Source organism: Anser brachyrhynchus, assembly GCF_964034855.1.
Source record: "Anser brachyrhynchus genome assembly, chromosome: 17".
Classification (NCBI taxonomy): Eukaryota; Metazoa; Chordata; class Aves; order Anseriformes; family Anatidae; genus Anser; species Anser brachyrhynchus.
The window spans coordinates 4,026,981-4,047,126 of NC_137710.1; the positions used below are offsets into that span (position 1 = coordinate 4,026,981).

The 20,146-nt window shown below is 55.1% G+C and overlaps 1 protein-coding gene across 17 annotated transcripts in view; it reads right to left on the minus strand.

The window, feature by feature from the left end:
- NCOR2 (nuclear receptor corepressor 2) overlaps nucleotides 1-20,146 on the minus strand; it is a 234,201-nt gene that overhangs the window by 142,818 nt on the left and 71,237 nt on the right. For 7 of the 17 annotated variants that reach the window (XM_080560150.1, XM_080560143.1, XM_080560142.1 and 4 more), the window contains exons 3-4: nucleotides 10,238-10,365; nucleotides 1,158-1,338 (exon numbers count right to left, since the gene is read on the minus strand). In XM_080560150.1, the coding sequence (XP_080416276.1) occupies nucleotides 1,158-1,338; nucleotides 10,238-10,365 (309 nt within the window). Of the gene's footprint in view, nucleotides 1-1,157; nucleotides 1,339-3,291; nucleotides 3,665-7,624; nucleotides 7,709-10,237; nucleotides 10,366-15,571; nucleotides 16,032-16,136; nucleotides 18,735-20,146 lie in introns of those variants that run through there. The other 10 variants (XM_080560153.1, XM_080560151.1, XM_080560144.1 and 7 more) reach the window with 7 other exon arrangements.

The window sequence follows — 20,146 nt, forward strand, 5'->3', positions numbered from 1 at the left end:
AAATGGAACAGAAAAGGGCCGCAGCACCTCAGAGGCATCTTTTCCAAGGCAACACGCTATCGAGAGCGAAAGGAGAGAGAGCCGAAGTGTCTGGAGCGTTTTTCATTTTGCAGTTCGAACACGGCTCCGACGCGGCAGCGGCTCCGTCCCTTCCCGGCAGCACGAGCGCTGCCTGGTCCCAGCCTGCGGCCACTGCAGCCCTCTCCTCCGAGGAACCTGCCCACGCCCCCCTCAGAATGCGAATGACCCGTGTTTTCCCCAAGTTAAACATCCTTCTCACTCGGGACGGTCTCGTGTAAGGCCCACCAGCCCCGTTAGGACAGAAGTCTGAATATCCCGGTGCTCCCAAGCAGAGCTGCTTGCCCACACGTTACTGCCTCAGCTCCCGCAGCGATACAGGAAAACGTCCCTCTCACCCTGGGTACGGCTGCCAGCCTCCCTCCCTTTTTACTGATGGCTCAGAAAGCCCCGAAGCCCAGCCTGCAGCCGCATTAGCCCCCAGCGCCTGCGGTGCTGGTGTCCCACAGCAGCACCTTCCTGCCAGCCACGAACACATCCGAGCTCAGGGCAAAGTCAGAGACAACTTACCCCAACAGCACGCAGCTACATCCAAACAGGCACCCGAGCGAGAGATTTTTCTTTGTACCATTTATCACACATGCAGAGGAGACAATTGCACGTAAACAATTTGCTGTGTTACATGAGACTAAGGCAAGGGAGGCTTTCCTGGGGAAGATTACATTAAGGAACCACCAGCAACCAATTCCAGCCCTTCAAACGCCAATATTAAATAAAAGAGATGTGATAAATGAGAAAGGTCAAATAAAAATCAAATCAAGGCACAGCATCCAGAAAAGCCGGACACAACCAACCCTAATTCAGCCAACAGAAACTTCCCAAATGCTCTGGTGCATCTAATAGCTTGGTAAACACAGGCCCATGACTATAATGGTTGAGGGGAAAACCCTATACGCCTTCCTTTCCCCAAAAACATCCCCCCATCTCCCTGAACGCCATCCAGCAATGCCGAGCACCGTGTGATGCACCAAGAACCGCCACCTACACGGATTTCAGCAGCGACTGAGCCTCGAAGACCCCTCTACACAAGATGAGGATCCCAAGGCACGGAGCCCCCCCCCCAGCCGCCGCCCCCGTACCTTTGAGAGATCCTCTGTCCCTGCCTGCTGGCTCTGGTTCAGCAGAGGCGAGTGCCGCAGCAGCGGGTCCTGCAGCAGGTCCAGGCGCGGCCGCTTCGTTTCAATGAACTCCAGGTCTGACGGCTTGGTCAGGTCGGAGAGATAGGAATGCGCCTCGGTCCTCAGGTGCAGCTCCTGAGATCTGGGGACGGAGAGAAAGGAGACTTGAGAAAACAGGCCCTCCGGCTCCAAGACACAAGCCCTTCAGGCAGGACAGAGGGCTCACCCGCCTCCCGAAGGACGGATGTAGGGAGGCCGCGGGGCCGCGGTTCAGGCACCTCAAGCCGTTGCACCACACATCTGGAGCCCCTACACCCAAGGCAAGGCTCCCTCCCACCACGCTTCGCTTATTTAGCCAAGGCTACCTGCACCGCCACTTCTGTTTAGCATCTCCTACCAAAGATTATACCCCGGGGAAGAAACGCACCCTCCTCTGCGGCTAGAGGGAAGGGATTTATTTTCTCAAATAGAGGAGGACCGAAAGGGGCCACGTGCAGCTGCGTGTATCCGACACAGACCTGGCAAGCCATAAAGGCGTATTATCCAGCAATAACGGCAGCACTGACTACTCACATCAGGCCGAAATGCCTTTTCACCTGTTAAATACGATGCAGTTGGTAATACCTGGAAACTGTTTGCTTTGTTTTTTTAAACAAGCATAAAACTTTTTGTAGCTCTGTGTTTCCTAGCAGGATTCTCCTGTGGGAACCGTAAAGGGATCCTACAAAAATACACTAAACCTTTTACTATGCCCAAGGATCAGCTTCGCTGAAGCAGCTCCAAAGGTGTTTTTAACACCTCATGCAGATGGCTCTCTTAAAAATTAAAATGAAACACAGAAGATTCAAAGCTTGGAAAAAAAAAAACATGGCTTTTTTTCTTTTCTCCCTTAAGCAAGACTGCTCAAGTCCTCCCGAGCTGTGTGGTGCCAGCATCCTCCCAGCCACCAAAGGACAAGCTGATGCCTTTGATGCTACTCAAAGGGGAGGGAGGCGTTTTGGTAAGGGTGAGCACAGAAGATGGGGGGGTCTTGTACAGGGCTTGGCCCCCACCCACAAACAGGGACTGCTGGCGCTCATTTTTACCTAGCTAACTGAACACCTCGCACAGGAGGATAGAAAGGGAAGGACCCAGAGCCCTCTGAAGGCAGGGGGAGCCCCCCCAGAGGATGTAAGGGCTCTGGACCGCATCCAGAGCGGTGGCCCCTGGCACAAACCTCCTTCCTGGGGACATTCCTGGGGAGCACGGCCTGGGAACAGGCGCAGCCGCTGTGTCCCCCACCAAACCCTGCCCAGCTCCGGGCACGTGAGCCACGGCTACTCCTCTCTCACCCCCTCCTCTTCATTTTTTATTTTTTTTCCATTTGAACACCAGCACTGGTCCCAAAGCACGCGCAGGCCAAACTCTGCTGCTGTGGGTTTGGCACAGGCGCGCTGCGCTGGGAGTCGGGCACAGCTTGCTGCTGACACACAGGAACAGAATCTGGCTCGTCCTCTTCCTCCTTCCCCGCAGAAAGGGGATGAGAGAGCAGAGAGCCTCTCGCACCGCTTTTGCCACTCAAACCCGGAGCCACGGGCACACAGAACACAGAGCGAGCACACAACCAGCGCAGCGAGACTTAGAGCAGGGCAGCCCCTCGGTTTGGCACTGAAACACAGCTCACCTGCTCGCTCTTCCACTCCAAACGCAGAACTGTTCTCAGCCAGCCCAGAAACATCCCGCGGCACCTCTCGAGTTTCCTGCTGGCTTGCCCCAACCCCTTGTGCAAACCCTGCCCGCCCGCAGCTGCACGCCGCCGTTTCAGGCTCCACTGCAAACCCCAGCGACAATGAGCAACTGTTGCGCTGGGCAGGTGTTAAAATATTCCAACACCCAAGGCTCTACTGTACCACGGCAATTAAAACTCAGATGTATTTATTTTCACTTCTCCCCCCCCTCCCTTTTTTTTTTTTTAAAGGCCGTACTACCAAGAAGCTGCTAATTGATGCAGGACAGCTCCGAGACCTGTGCCAGGGGCACGCCGCGACCCGCCGCACCGAACGCACGCGGCTTTAAGGTAGGGGCAACGCTCAGCTTCGCAGCGGCAGTTACTTACGGTGAGGCTGGGGCCATGCTGGGGAAAACAGCTGCAGTGTTACAGGGTGCTATTTTATTTCCATTTCCACATCCACTGGAGCCGCTGTTAACTCCACGCACTGGAATTTCCAGCCGCTCCCAGCATGACTTTGCCCAGCACAACCCGCTCAGCCTGTCCCGGCTGCGAACAGAAACGCTCCTGCTTGAAGCCTTCACACCTTTCCCTCCTCACATCCACAGCCGCCGCCAGCTCCTGACAACCCACTTTTACATAGCGATGACGTTGCGATCGGCATAAAAATAGCCCTGCCTAGCACACCATCATCCCGTTACACCGGGTCTGGGGCTCTGCTGCGTTTTCCAACTAGTTCCCACCTGGCTGCCTCGTTCCAGAGATCCCTGCTTTGCTGAAGGGAAAACGAGGTTGTAATTGCAGGGGAGTTAGGCATCGTTATGTGAAATAAAACAAATGCCAGCGTTAATTACGAAGCGGGGCGGGTCAGTCCTCACCCGGAGTCCTTCCCCAGGAACCCAACACAACCTGCAGGAGCAGCCTGCCGACGCACCAGCGTTTGCCCTCGTGCCCAGCCGCCTGCACGCAGCTCTGCTTTGAGCCAGAAGCCCGGGATGACCCGAGATCAGACCTTTGGTTTCTTGCTAATCTAAAAAGTTAATTGCCCACCGCCAGCTGCAGAGCCGGGTGACTCACGGCCCAAGTCTCTCCCCGGCAGATCGTGGCGTAAATGGCTGGATTCGTGCAGCGAGCGCTCGGCACCTGCAAGGTGCTCAGCACATCCTGCTCACTGCAGCGGGGGAAAACATCGGCTGCTGCGTCGTACCTACAGCAGAACCACCGGAACGCAAAACGGGTTAAAAAGGGCTTGAGTGCTAGCTGGGTATAAAGGAGGCTGAGCGCATCCATCACCTGGGAGAGAGGCTCCAAGCAGACATCCCGAGCTGCCCTCGGGGACTTTGTAGGAGCAGCCCTGATTAGATCTAAATGGATCTTACCTTTATCTTCCTTACTTTGCTGAAGCTAAATCACAGGGAAATGGGCAAGTACAAACTTTTCCTGAGGTCAAAGAGAAGCTTCCCACCCGCTAACCCACCTCGGGAGCACTGCCCTGCTCTGCTCTGCAGCAAACCCCCTCCTTTTTTCAGACCTTCCCCTTCTCCACTCCTCCATCAGCCGAGAAGCAAAAGGTGGCAGCAGCAGGCAGACCCAGAAGCAGAAGCCCCCTCTGACTTCAGGCGGACTTGTCTTCAGCACCACGGGCTCCCGACACCAAGAGGCACTCCAGGCAGGCTCCCGCTAACTTCCCAGCAATGCTACGTTTTAGGTTTTGCTTCCATCCACAAATATTGTTCCCTACATCGTGGGGCCAAAGACAGGCAGGTGGGAAAACTGGCTCTCGCTGACTCCTGGAGCAAGAGCGAAGGTAAACGATAGCCTCAGTGCAGCTGTTTATTTCCTCGGGCTGAGATGGTTTCGTGGGAAACGGTCTCCAAAAATAAGTCTAAAAAAAATGTCTCCAGCCCCCACAGGTACAGACAGACAATAAAATGAGCGAGTACTACAGAAAACCACCAGTGCTGAAGTGAATTATTTATAGCCAATGCTAAGATTTGCAAGAGGTTTCAGCAAGCTCTTTATGGCCAGTGATATCCAGAGTAGGAGACTGGGCAAATTGAGACCTGTTAAAGAGAGAAACCAGAGGGTTCGTAGGAGCAAAACTGCCACCAGGCAGCTAGAAAAACACGCACAGGGGCGGCTGATATATTCCCTCTGTCATACAGCTGGAGAGGGAGGGGAAAAAAAAAACAGCACGACTTGTCTGGGTAGGGAAGGTGGAGTTCTCACGCCCTGAGCCACGTCTGCCAGCAGCAGGGCTGTGTCTTCGCAAGCCGAAGGCGCGGGACCACCCCGAGCACGCTCCGCTCACCGGGATGCTCGAGCACTGCAGGTCCCCGCTGCCAGGAGGTCCCCCGCGTGTCCTCGCCGTGCTCCTGCATTCCCGCACACACAGGCAGGCGGCTGTGCTTCGGCAGCCCCACGCAAACCCCTCAGCCAACTTCCTCCGAGCCAACTGCGATTTGAAGGGAGCAGATGCTTTATTTTAAAACGTGCATATTTAAGAGGGCCGTGCGTGGAGCCTGAATTATTCATGGCCAGGACCAGCAGAAGCTTCAGCACCGTGCCACACAACGGCACTGGCTCACTCAGGAGGACGAACGCTTATGCATCCCTGCAGCTCCCCGACGTGCTCCTCATTCACCTTTCTTCAGACCTTTCTTCCCGAATCTGGAGCCCTGCTGGAAAAACCTCTTGGCAGTCCTGGGTCGCTGGAGCATTCCTTGGCCTAACGACTTCAGGGACATCCCGTGTTTCATCAGACCTGCTGCACACAGCACAAGATCACCTTTCCTCCCTAGAAACAAATCTGGTTCAAGATTACGCATGGAAATGTTGCTCCACCAACTGTTATTCCTCCGTGGCAGCCAAGGCAAAGCTCAGGTTTCCCCTCGCACCTCCCTGCCACGGCACAGTGACCCATCCCACGAAGCCTGGGGTCCCCACACCTCCTCTGAGGCACCTCGGTCACCCTCTGCGCCCACCCGCGGACGTGCCCGCAGCCCACGGAGAGCAGAGGGTGCTCGTGGGACAAGGCGCGACACCGGCACCGAGCACCCACGCGCCAGCAGCTGCCCTCCCCAGCCAGCATTTTCCCACGTTCATCTAAGGAGGGAGAAAATCCATCTCCCAGAACACGATTTCAAGTGTGAAAAGCCACCGAGATCTACAGTTGCAGGGGATTTCAGCCGCACCGGCGCTCGCTCCCGAGAAAAGGGTCACCTTTAAAAATGGAAACTTTAATTAAAGACCATAAATAAAATCAGATTGGTCGCGCCGTTAACTCCAGAACAGTTGGTGCCATTTGGCCCGGCACAGATGAAGGCTGAGAAGTGCACATTATTTCCAGCGGCCACGCACGCCGCACCGGCTCCCCACCCACTCCAGACTCCCACAACTCCCCGGGCTCCTCGGCCAGAAGGATTAATCACGTCCAATAAGCGCAGTAATTAGGCCTGCTCTCATGCTGTACTGCACATGGCTATCTCGGATGGCTGCAGAAGCACAGCAGCTGCTCAACATATCCCAAATATCATACTTGAGATGAAGGCTGGGCCAACTCCTCGAACTCCTTCTGACTGCTGAGCAGAAAGACTCCAAAAAGAGAGCACGGTCTCATGAACTGGTAAAATAATCTCCTATGAAAATAGTGACTCATCTTATTCTGGACAAAGGCGGAACACACCGCGTTAACATGCATACCATTTATTTACGGCCACATTTTCTGCCAGTGAAGCCATAATCCACCCCAGCATTCCTGCGTTAACAAGGAATCTCGCTTCAAAACTGTAACTCGCACCAAGCCAGAAAAGCCCAGGTCTTTGATTTTGCAGACCCCTCGCCCCACTGGCACCTGCCGTTTAACTCAATCCACTTTGTCTCCTTTCAGATCAAAATACACAGAGAAGAGGAAAAAACCCTAATCCCTGTCACTTTGCCAGGACATTCCTCTGCAGGCATTCATGGTACGACTTGTACCAACAGCAGATCCTGAAATACTGCTCCTCGCTCCTGCAGTCCAGTTGGCACAGCCGGCTGAACGAGCTAAGGGGAAGTCGCTGGATCCTTCCAAGAAAAAGCCTGCTACCAAAAAAGTCATCAAGGAAAGCAGCACGTCCCTGCCGAGGGCCACGGAGCCAGGCGGCCCTATAGCAGCGCATTCCGAAGGGCTCCAGTTTCCTTCCCTTCTTCCAAGCCAGGAATGCTACACGGGGAGCTCAAGCCTCTGCCCATCCACCAAGGGATGACGACGACTCTCAGGGCTGACTGACCCCAAAACCTGGGACTGTCTCAGAGCCCCGCTCCTTCCAGCACGTTACCACTCGAGTTTTTGCCACCAGCACCTGATCTGTACCTAAAAAATCACGTCCATGGTGATATAATCCACTGCTAATTCCCTTTTCACCGGACTATTCCTTCGTGACCACAACAAAACAGCAGCCTGGAGAGGGAAAAAAAAAACCTGCGACGCTACAGGAAGCCCATCTAACCACCTTCCACTTGCACTGCACTCACAACTTTATTCCTTTAAGGGGTGGGAGTGATCCTGGAAGAGCATCAGACAGCACAACCAACACCAGACAGGCTGCTTCCTCTCCAATACCCAAAGCAGAGGGGACTGGAAGGGTTTCCCCCCCGCAGCCGACACTTGCTTCAAGGGGAGGAGGAGGAAGGCAGGAAAAGCAGCCTGGAAATTCATAACCAAATGCCTGACACCCACCACCGCTGCGTGCCAGGCAGGGCATCGCACAGCTAGACCCAGATGAGATTCCTCCTTTCAGACACAGCACACCCTGTGCTTCCCTCTATTTATTCCCCCGTGCCCGCTTTGCAGACGTTATTTGTTTGCCATTGGTCGCTCCCTCCTCCCAGCCCCTCGTGCTGAGAGCCAGCTGCCTCTGCTCAAAACCCATCAATCCCAGCCCAGGAACAAAGCCAAAGTGCTTACAGATGCGCCTGGCGTGAACCTGCCAAAGGGGACTCAGCTGCAGAGACGGCTGCTTTCACCGCCCTCCCTCGTCCTGCCTTTGCTCCGCTGCAGGCGGACCCAAAGCTGGGTTTTGGGGTGAATATCAACGGCCAGCCCGAGCTGCTCCAGGAGTCGCAGGGCCCTGCAGCTCTCAGGTGAGCGACCACGCTCCCAAAGGGCTCCATTTACAATGCATCAGGCGCTGCTTTACAGCGGACCCTCACTCTACAAAGATGGAAAAGCAAAGGCCACGGGAGAGGTTTTAAAGCACAGCACTTAAGGATGCAGAGAAACAGCAAGTGGCTTTGTGAGATAGACTAGCACCTCCCCAACCTCAGCTTGACTCAAAATGACTTCAGTAATTAACTACACTAGGTTGAAAATTTCTGCAGACCCCTCATTTTGCATCCCCAGATGCACAAATTTCTATTTTATTTATTTTTTTTTAAGTTTATATCCAAGCATTTTGGCACAAGATGCCAACCGGGCTAAACTTAAGTGGCAATGCTAACTTTATTATCAAGTCTAATTTTTGCAAAAGTTCAATTCTTCAGATGCTACAGGAAAAAAAGGATGCAAAGTAAGTTGGGTCTGTCATTAAAAAAAATTCTTTTTATAGCATGCCAAAACTTAATCGTTCAGGTTGAAAGTGCTGAAGCAACCACCATAACCGCTTGGATGCGTATCCTGTGTACCTGACAACCCCAATTAACATTTGCCCACAGTCCACGTGATTGTCAACAACAAAAAAAATAAGTCTGGGGAGTCTGAAACATTTGTAAGCCGAATGGAGATGCTTGGATGACCACAACAGATGAGGTGTGTGGCACAGCGCAAACCAAGGCTTGCAGCTGTTTCTTCAGTTATACAGAACAACCAAGATCTCTTTTTTTTTTTAAACAGCATATTCAGACCTTGAAACCTTCCTTTTACTGGAGAGCAGAACTGGTTCTCCGTTCTGCAAACCGTAATTAGTGTGAAAATCCAAAGCAGGCAGGAACATGTTGCCAGGTCCTCTCTACCCATCTCCCCCGTATTTAGCTGAGCCTGGTCTGCTTCCAACTTAACCGTGTTACACTGCGCTAAGGAGAAGTCGGCGCTGGGGAATCAAAGCAAGTCAAGGCAGCGTGTCACGCAGCCGTAAATGACTCGTCGTCAGAAGTGACATTACGCCTCTGTACATGCAAGGGTCATGGCCTGTCCACAACACAGAAGAGCCCGTCCAGTAGAGCATATGCAAAACTAACTTGGGAGAATGGTTTTTGCCTCCAAATTATCACGGTTTTGTTTCTGCGGAGCACCAAGCTGAATCCATCCCACTAGAAAAATCCTGTTGGCATTTCCAGCAAAGTCCCTGGTGCCCTGGTTACTCTGCGCCCTTACTCATTCAGCAGCCTGATAAAGAACAGAAGAGTTGGGTTGGAGGGGTACTTCAAAGATCATCTAGTCCAACTGCCTTCCCTCTCCCCTAACAATTATGATTTTAGAGAAGCAGATTCATTTCTGGCTGGCCACAGGCAGCGGCTCAGTGACTCTGCACTACTTTTATTCTTAGCCTAGGGAGCGAGCATCAAAAAAATGCTTTGCATAAACCTACTGCTGCAAGGTTCTTATTTCACTTCCAGGCAATTTTTTTTTTTTTTTGCAAAACCACTAAGCATCAAATGCAGAAGAGAAACTGTGAGAGAGCAGCATTTTGTGATGAAACAGAGAGCGAGAGCGATGGCCTTTAAAACAGATCAGCTCCCGTGGTTAATGCAGCTACAGCACCGCGAGCCTCATGGCACTTGCCTGAGCTGCTCACACAAACACCGAGAGCCTGACGCAGGAGGCGACGAAAGCGATCAGCGACACGGGGAGAGCCACAAGGGCATCGGGCAGGGAAAGCAGCACCTCAGAGAAAGTGGCGAGGGGAATACAGAAAGAGAAACAAAACCAACGAAAACAGGGAGGAAGAGCAGCAGAAGAGGAAGCGGAGGTGCATAATGGCAATGAGCTATTCTCATCCCTCCCTTCAGCCCAGGGAGCCGCACACCAAAACCAACGGCACATTTTCTATGCTGGAGAGAGCTAACGCAGCACGTTGTAGCTAAACAGAGATGTGCAGCTTCATAGATGGTGTCTGTGTGTGTGTGTGGTGGGGTTTTTTGGTTGTTTTTAAGGTGTCTTTAAAATGCATGACAGTGCAGGGGGAGAAACCAGAAGTCAAAGGAGCCACTTGGGTTAGCTAAGAGAGGCGCAGCACCTGCACGCAGTCAGTACCAATAAGTAACCAGGTAATAAGTTATAATAAGTTGCCCAGGTCTGTGCAAACTCTGCTGACATGGTCGGTGTGCCCAGCGGCCCCGGAGCAGCCCGCGGTACCTTTCATTGCCCGGCTGGAACTCGGAGAGCAGGGACGGCCTCCTCCGCTGCGGCTGCATTATAGACCCCGGCGGGAGGTGGGAAGCGTAATCCCTGGAATGATGCTGGTACTCTAACAGCGCGACATCCTGCAGGAACAAACAGAACAGCTCGTTAGGACGGTGGCAACTTTCAGGAAAGCCGTGAACCCCAAATGCTCGGAAGGAGCGGTGCCAATGCTCTGGGCCCCCACAGCCTCCAGCCCCACAGCACCCAGACGAGAGCTCAGCCCCAGCCCCAGAGCAGGCACACCAGCACTTCTGGCATACCAGCAGTTCTGATGACAGCTTCAAACCCAAGACTAAGAACAAGTAAGGAGAAAATGAAAAGTCGCAGGATACTTTCAGCTTCCACGCAGCCATATGGAGAAAGAAAGGGGAAAAAAAAAAAAAGAGGAAAAAGCACAAATGTTATCTCAATAGGCCCCTTTAAACACAGCTCCCCTGGGCTGAGCTAGAGGGGTTTGAAAGGATAGTTCGCTACTTATTATGTGCACGTCCCTTTTGTTCCTTGACCCTTGGAGAGTACAGTACAGTATGTTCCTGACTTTAATTAAATAAGAAGCCCTCCTGCTCTGTGCCACAGACTGCTTCCAGCAACAGCATTTCAGCAGCTACGTTTCAATTGCTATTTTTTATTTGCAGATAGATACTTGACCAGAAAAGAAGAGTAATCATCTAATTAACTAAGACCTTCAGCAACGGCATAGAAAGCCCTGCCACCACAGAATATCCGTGGTAACACTGACACATATTTACATTAGAACCGATCCCACCTGGGAGTCTATTCCGAACAGTCCTCACCCAGAATGACACCAAAAAAAAAAAAAAAAAAGGCAGCTCCAACTGCCTCAAAAAGAGAGAGAAACATCAGGGTCAGTAACAAAACAAAAAACACCCAACAAACGAAACACCAAGTACTTGCAGTTGGGAGGGGAAAACCTCTCAGCCTGAACAGCTGCAGCAGACGTTATTTGATCAGATGTAATGAAGACTGATAAACGCCAGCACAGCAGGGACGAACCTCAGCGAGGCGGAGTGGCAGGCAGAGGAAGGGTTTTGGAGCTTACGCTGCACCAAGCTGCACCTCCAGAGCCCTTCCCGAGGCGTAAGCGAACGCAGCACCCGGCACTGCATGCCGTGCTCCCCTCCAGCCGCAGAGTACGAGGAAGTATCAAAGCCCAACAGCTTTGGCCAACAGAGGATAAAACTACGTGTTTGCCCAGTAACCTTCTGGAAAGCCAGGAAGAAAAATAAAAATGCTAAGCACTCAGTCGAGGGGAGCCAAGAGAACCAGAGCCCCTGCCCCAAGTTCGGCCTCTCTCACACAAAAGCCAAGAAGGTCAAAGACAAAATGGAGGAGGAAGGGCGGGGGGTGTCCGAAAGGCATACCAGGTTATTTTGGGAACCAGGTTTATCTTTCCCTAGCATCAGAAGCAATGCTGTGGTGGTGCTGCTCTGACCGAGCTGGGGAGGGCCCAGGAACCAAGGCCCCAGGCAGCCCCAGGCTCCGGCTCTGCCTCAGGCCTCAGCCTCCGGGGCAGGCCTCGCGACAGGCGCAGCAGGGCACCCCTGACTCATCTCATCAGGGATGTTCGGCTTCTGCTGTGAATCCGGGTGCTACAAGAGGGAGCTACCCTGCTTTTCGTAGCTCTGCAGTCCCCGTATGTGAGGTCCTGGGGTCAGAACACACCGCCGGCCCAGCCACAGCCGGGAGAAACTCAGACGCCCGAAAGGCAGGAGCACTTTGAGCACTTGGATCTCCCTGCCCCGGCCAAAGCAGGATTGCCGCCCACGTACAGCAAGTTTCCCTCCGTTCACACTCATCCCAGTTTTAAAACAAAACCCAGAAAGCAAGCGATGCAGCTCCTGACATCTGCACACAAAACAAACACGCGACGTCTGGGAAGGCACGCCAGCAGGCCCGCAACCAGGCCCGTCACCTGCTGTGGGCGTACAAACAAGAATTACCCGTCTGGGAGGCTTGGAGGCTGTGCCCTTGAGAAAGAAAAAGAAAAAAAAGGCTCGAGTGTCCCGAGAACCATCTGTTTTTCCTTTCCCATTGCCCACAACACTCAGCTGAGCTTCGCCTTTTCCTCCTCTGCCCCCTTCCAGAAAAGGATTTCATGCGGCCAGGAGACTTGATCCGTGGTGGGGCCAGGACCACAGGCACAGCTCGCTGGCTTCAGCACCAAGGGCACCAATTCTGCTCCGCCAGGAGTCCCCCAACGCTCCCCGATCAGCTCCACTTCTCACATCGGCGCTCGGTTTTACCGGAAAAAAACGTAACACAAAAAGCTACTGAGGGGGGATTAAACGTGACAAATTTCTGTGCCCTGTGATGAACTGTCAAAGGAACCGTGGGAGACCTGGCAGAACGTAGGTGGATTAATTGCTCCGAAAGTTACTGCAGTAAATTGCACTGTGAGCTATGGCTGTGTTCTTCAGACGCAAGTGCCGGAAAGGTTTACGAGCTGCCTCCAGAGGAGACCTTGGTGTTGTTCGGCCGCGTTTTGAAGGCAGACGCCGGGAGACACCCTGCCGCCAGCGATGCTGCGTCCTCCACGCACGGACAGGAGCGAGGGAGCAGGGTCCAGCGGTGCCACGTGAAGCGCCCCGACACCACAGCACGACGTGATTCACCCCACAGCCTGACCCACCATTTCTAGCGCCGTTTTGGCACCTGCTCATGGGCAGCTATAAGACAACTGAACTACGGCAACTCAAAACTCTGCAGCCCCGAGCTACGCGTTGCTCCTTTTCTGTCCGCTGTTTTGCTGAGTCTTGCTCACTTGCACATTTTGCTCGTGTTCTCCCCTCCTCGTCTCTTTGCATCTCTTCTTGCCCCGTGCAAAGCCTCCTCCCACTCCCCCAAACCCACTGAGGGTCAGAGCACCTTCTGCAGGGCCCTCAATTCTCCTTCACCCCCTGCCTCCTGGTGGGACTTTGTTCCTTTCCTTTGTTCCTTCCTGTGGCTCCGTCTGGTTCAGGTGCTCCCACATGCATGTACTTTGTGACTTGGGGAAGGTTTACAGACTCTCATAAGCTCTGTAAACATCATGGAATAGAAATTAAGAAAACAGAAAGAGAGTGGAATGCCAGGTACACGGACACATCAACAGGTCTGGGGAGCAGGAGGATGGTTTGCCAAAGGCAGGAGGAGATGCAAAGAGAAGGAGAGGATGAGCAAAAGGTAGAATCGAGCACCTTTTCCACTTGTATTGATAGAAGTTACGTTTCTTTACTGCACCAAAAGAGGGGGAATGTTTCCAAAACAAAAACCAAAGCAAAACAACCAAAGTCACTTGGGAAGTTTCAAATTCGAGACCTTATCACTCTCCTGATAAAACAGCAGCTTCCCAAAAATACAACCCTGGGTGAAAGGAACTGTGTCAGCTCCAGCGACGTAGGCAGAGGATAAACAAACAGGCCAGAGTTTCCTCTCTACCACGACTGTACCGTCTGGAGCCGCAGACGGTTTGAGAACGTTCAAGGCGATGCCAAGGCTGAGCTCCCAAGCTGGGGGTTAGGCTCTCCTGTCCCACACCACCAGAACACTGCTGCATTAGGCACAGCCCCGGGGCAGCCATCCTAACCCATGGAGGTGGCAGCCAGCCTGCACAATACCCCAGGGGTCAGCTCTGTAAGCAACGTCCCCCCAGAACGCCTCTACAACAGAGCACAGGGGGGATGAAGCTGTCCTCTGACACAGGCGTTTGTTCCCCAGCATCCCCACAGCCCAGCCTTGGCACACAGGTCCTTGCGTGGGTTCACAGATCACGTAACGGTTGAGGGCATCTGGTGCAACCCCTGCCCAGGCAGAAACAACCCCAGAGGTTGTCCAGGACCACGGCTTCTGAGTATCTCCAGGGACAGAGACTCCACAACCCCTCTGGACAACCTGCTCCTGCAGTAGCCCCGATGCCCAGCCAGCCCTGGGGACCCAGGGGCAGCAGCACCCTGCCAGCGGGCCCGGCTGCGGGCAGACTGATAACTATGGAGTCACCCAGCCAGCAGAGGAAGGCTGGATCGCTGTGCCTGGGAGCAGCTAGACGTCCAAGCGCAGTGAAGAGGCCGAGTTTTTCCGTCTTCCAGCTCAGAAATGCATTGCTCCCTTCGTCCTTCACAAGCCACCTGGTATTACGCCATGCTGGATCGCTGCCCCGGCCTGGGCCATCAATCTCGCGTGCAAGGAACAGACACTTCAAAACCAGCAAGCCGTATCTCCAAAGCTTAGGGCGAAGCCAGCTAAGTAAAATTAGAAAAATGACAAGGAAAATCTCCATTATCCACTTTCAAACTATGCACCTGCAGTAGCGCTGGAACAAGTCACCTCGGTGAAACCCAGGAGCGAGCTCTCCAGGGCTCGGTGCCCCGCTGCACTGCCCCAGCTGCCAGCGACCCCCCGAGGAGGGGCAGCCCCTTCTCCACCAGGACACCAAACAACGCAGGGCTGTGCAGCGACCACTAAGGGGGCAGGGGACACAGGCAGACAGCCGTCACTGCAGGACCTCGGATTTCAGGTGCCCGCGGCGTACCCTGCACGGTGATTTAGCAGTCTGGCTGCGGCCCCAAGCAGCCTCGGGCAGACTTCAGCACCCAAGGCCAAGGCCAAGAGGGCTGCTGCGAGCCCCTGGCCTCTCTGGAGGGGCTGGGTTCACTCCCCAGCGGGCCCTCCTGAGCAGCTCCTGGCCCCACAGCACAGAAAGCGGCCGGCGGGGCCGAGCCAGCAATAACAGCATCGCCCGAAACGGGCAGACCCGGAGTGCCTACAGCGCCATAAATCACCGGCACAGCGCGGCACAGCGCATGGCCAGCCTTTAGATAAATAAAATGCTAACAAGCCAAAAGCAGCCTCATTAAAATACACTTCTTCATGCAGCAGACTGAAAAGGTGCTCTGGCCCCGTCAGACTTCCAGAAAGCTGTCCTTCGCTGCCAGCGAGGGAGGCGGGAGGCGCTTGCACTTCCCCTGCCTGGAGGTGCTGGGAGGGGGAGCTGATGAAAGCGCTCAGTCTCAAGGTCTTTTTGTGTTATTACTCAATTCTGCAGCACTGAGAGCGCCGTCTCCCTCCCCTTCCTGGTAAATCCTGTGACCCTAAATAACCCGAGTCTATCAGGCTCATTTAGATACAATAATCAAACTGTCTGAAGCCAGGAGACTGAATGCGCCGTTACAGAAAAGCCTTGCAGTGGCACAAAAACACAGACAACCCCATGGGAGAAAAGGAAAAAGAAAAGCTTTTTCTTATCTTTAAACTCTTTTTCAGAAGCTTTCAGTCTGCCGCCTCACCTACCGTAAGCTCTCCAGCAAAATTCTGCGTGTCCTCTGACCTCGGGATAACCCACGCACCGCACCAACGACTGCACGCAGCCGCACAGGCTCGCTGCCACCTCTCGCTTTCTGTTTTGACCGTGTGCACTTGCTGGCGTGCCTCGCTTCTTCCCCCTGCTCGCAGCTGCCTGACCTCCAGCGAGAGGAGGAGAAGGAGGTTTGAGAGCCATGCTGAAAGCACCCCGGGCTCTGACCCGCAGCACAAAGAGCGCGGCCACATGGACGGGGCATCGGCCAACCGCTCCAGCTGGACAGCGTCCAGCCGCGGCTGGAATCAGCCCCTGAACGCGAGACCCCAGAGAAAGGAGGCTGGAGGAAAGGAAGAGCTGGTCTCACAACAGCAAAACCGAACCGCTCCTCCTCTCTTCCTCCCACCAGCAGAAAAACAAGTACAAATACCCAGCGCTTTTGGCTCCCTTGGGAAGCAGCTCAGGAACGAGCCCGCGGAGATGTCGAGCGCAGCCAGGCGAGCACCTGCGACAGAGCTCAGGCTGCCTGAAGCATCGCATCCCTCCCCGGCTGCTTACCACGTCTCCAGCTGAGAAAGCAACCAGGAGCTCCCCTCCGAGTTTCAGTGCAAAAATAAAGACGGCTCCGCTTAAAACCACCACTCTTGTTTTGCACCGACACCCAGTAGGAGCGGTCCCGGGGTCACTCACCACATCCGCCAGCTGAGCCGGCTCCGCGCGCAGGGTGGCACTCGCTGGAGCAGCCGCCTCTAATCACGGCTTCCGCCGCGCCGCGGAGGCGGCTCCCGGGGCCGCGGCACGGGGCTCCCGGCACACAGCGCCCTCGTCCCGGCCCCTCGGCTCCCCGTGCCCTCACCTCCCGAAGGCAGGCGAGCTGCTGGGGCAGCACAGCTGAAGCCAAGGGCTCCAAGCACCGTGTCGCTCGCTGCTCAGCACCAGCCTGCCCAGCGTCACGTTGCAAAGAGCTGCCGCAGCGGCTGGGCAGGAATGAGGCCGGTGATAATGGTGCGGTGTGAACGGGGAGCCAAAAAAACAATGCACTGCTGTTTGCTCCCCTATTTGTGAAGTGTCCCTTGACTAATTTTTAGATGACAAGGCCTGGAGCCCGTTCCCACTGCTCGTGTGCTGTCCTGGGAGCGCCTCTGAACCGCGGGGACCCGCTGGTGGGGCTGGCGTCCCCCCGGGCCACGGGGCTCAGGGCAAGCAGAGCCGGGCACCTTCTGGCCGCTGCCCCGGCGTGCCCTGCACGCCTCCCAGCAGAGCTCGTTTCCCCACATCAAAGGACACCCTCTGACACCCCGAGCTACTCCCCAGACAACAAGGCCGGCCAGAGGTGACACGCCAGACCGAGAGGTCGAACGCGGCGTTTGGGGCTCGAGCGCCCGGCACGGCACGGCACGCAGCAGGTCGAGCAGGCTGAGCCGAGCTTCCCACGCCCACGAGCACACCGCCAGCACCGAGCGGCGAACCCGAACGGGAAACCTGCGAGGGCCTGCGACCATCCAGCAGCTACCGCCTACGCTAAGCTGCTGCTCGGGCCGCTTTACGTAACCCTGGCCGAGCAGGAGCTGGGCTCGCAGTCAGTGCCACCAAGAGGACCGGCTCTCCGGCCCGAAATGGGGGGTCCCCGAGGAGCAGGAGATGTCCCTCACCCCCGCCCTGTGCTTTGAAAAACAGAAGTCGCTTTAAATCTCTTTCTGCCAGCAGCAAGTGTGACCTATTTTAGCAATAAAAGGAAAAGCTCTCTGGTGCCTGGATACCCCTTGGCGCTGGCAGCAGCTGCTCATCAGACCGAGAAATGCACTTTTTAGCCGCTGCCTGGAGAAAACAATTTTTTGCCCCAATCCGATTCAGGTAGGAAGAAGGGGGAAGGTCTGGGAGGAACCAGCACGGTGGCAGAGCGCCCGCTGCTGCCCCAGCACTGCGGAGAGCCATCTTCTCCGGGAGCAAGAGGAAACCTCTGCAGATCGTCACTGCTGAAGCGCAGAGGAGGTGGTTATTGATCAAAGCAGGCTGGCCCCAAGCACGCTGCTGTCTGCCCCACATCCTCCCCAAAACGCTGGGAGGAGCTCGCTGCGGAGTCAAAAAAACAAAAACAAACAAACAGCTCCTCCACGATCAGCTATACTGCTGGAGATAAGGTCAGTAATAAAAACCTGCCTGAATACGTGCATTTTTATCTTGCCTACGGGGATGCAACATGTGCTGAGAAGACAAATGCCCTCATTGTCCTGACGCGGTCTCGTTGCCATCCATCTCTCAGACGCTGCTGAGTTGGCCTTTTGTTTTAGGAGGTGACCACACTGCGCGTGGCCTCTTCTTGGAAGGCATTGATTTCTGCTGCCATCCCCGCGCTGAGGCCACGGCTGCTGCCAGCACCATTAGCGCCTGCAGCAGCTGCACAGTAACGCATCCGTCCTGACGCCTTCCCCCCTCCCTCTCCAGTGAGCCAGGGCTGTCAGCGATGTTTTGCTGTCCTGCCTGAGCGTGCCATTCACGGACAAGAGGTCGCGGCGTGGCAGGGACAGCTCTCGGCGATGCCGGCCTCCCGGACATCTGACTGCCTGGTGCTGGAGCCCGGCCCCGGCAGCCAGAGGTGCACGCAGAACAGCAGCACGTTCACTGCAGGGCTGCACTTGGATTTCTCTCCATCACAAGGCTTTTGGCCCCTTCTTTCGTCCCCATCGTGCCCAGGCACCGTTGAGCCGGGGGTGTCCCACCTGCCCTGCCTCCATCCCTCACGCTCACTCTGCTTCCAGGAGCCGGTCGGGGTCACAAACGCTCCTGCGGGATGAGCGACCCTTTTCACACCACAAACCAAGACCTCCACCTTAAAAGCACCAGGTCCCTCTGCTCATCAGCACAGCCCTTGTGCAGGAAGCCCCCCGCCATCTCCCACCGCACGTCCTGACACACAACACCCATCACCTGCCTGGGGGCCCGTGCAGGACCTTGCCGCCTGTCCACGTCCCCCATTCAGCTCTCAGCTACACTTCCTCCTGCCCCCACAGCGAGTTCTTCAGGTCAAGGGACCCGACCTGCTTGCTGTTTTGAATAAATGTGCCAACTAGAGGCAGCCCCTCGCCTTGCAGGAGGCGTTTCCACCCCGGTGGCTGCAGAGGCTGGTGGAGCAACGCAGCCAGAGGCAGGCTGGCAGCACAGAAAACCACCGCACGTCTCCAAAAGGGGCATTAGTGGGTCTCTACCTATGCCAAACCGCACACGCAGCACAAGTTTTTCCTTTCCCCGTGGATTTACAACCTGGAGATCAATCAGAAGCAAAGGAGTACCCTCTACATCAAGCCATGCCCAAAAAGCAGATTAGGGAGCAGCCACAGACATTTGCAATAGCTGGAAGAAAAAGAGCTCTTTTGGCTAAGTGCTGTATCCTAGGGAAAACGAGCCCTGCTCACAGCAGCTACCGTAAGCCAGCTCCTTGTTCCTGGCACTGCAAGAGAGACCCCAGGGCAGGGAATTAGGTGTTCTCTTCCTTCGCTTCCAGCTCTCCCGATCCCGGAGCACAAAGCCAATTTTCCTAAAACCGCTGCTCAGCTGCTCTGATCTCGTGAGGTACTTCAGAGCAAATCTCAGGGCAGTTCAGGAGAGATGCTCTGAGCTCTCGGGACAGAGCTGATCGGAGGGGGGTATTTCCAAGGCAGGTTTTTGCACTCCTTCAGCCATCAGCTGGAGGCTGGCAGACAGAGGCAGGAATCGCCCCCCGCTCAGCTCCGCAGCCCGTAGCAGGAGCCTTTCTTATCCGCTCTTGGAGGTGGTTGGAGAAGGCTCCTTGCAGCCCGGGGGATTTTAGCATTTGGCACTGTAAACTCTTCCGTTCTGCAGGCTCCGGGAGCTCTGACACAGACTGGCATTTTGCTTCCAGTAGATAAAAAGAGTGAATAACCACTCCGAGAAAAACAACACTGCAGCAAGGGCGCCGTGTGCTTGTAATGCAAAGCACGCCACCTCTCTACGGGCTTACCTGATGTCACATTGCCACTGATCATTTCACTGCGAAGACGAGCCAGCTCCTGCCATCGCAGGAACTTGCAGCTCCTTGCACGACAGGACACTCGCTTTCAGTTGCTCTACTGCAGCTGCCGGGAGTTGTCTGGGCAGGGAAGGCACGCGTTGCCCCCAGGCCACCATTTGGCCAGGACATCACATCACCACGCCAGTTTGCACCAAGCCCGTCGCTGGTTCAGACACACGGGCAAGTAGTTATCGCCGGCCAAGAACCAAATGATCAGCCGGGGAGGCTGCTGCACAAGGGCTGTTTTGCAAACAAAGTTTTAATGCAGGAACTACAGCGGCTTACAGGGAGCTGCTCCCACACAGCAGAGGTGGCAGGGCAGGAAGCACGAAGTCCTTGAAAGCTGGAGCACGGCGTTACGGAAGAGGAAAGCTCACGTTTCCACCTTGCTGAAGCATCGTGAAGGCAATGGGGCCACCCCAGCCCACATCCCGACTTGCAACACTCCTCTGGCAGCAAAACATCGGGGCACCACCAGCAGAACGACCGCCGGGGCACTGCAAGCGGCTGGACACCTGGGGAGGAGGAGCGGGGAACC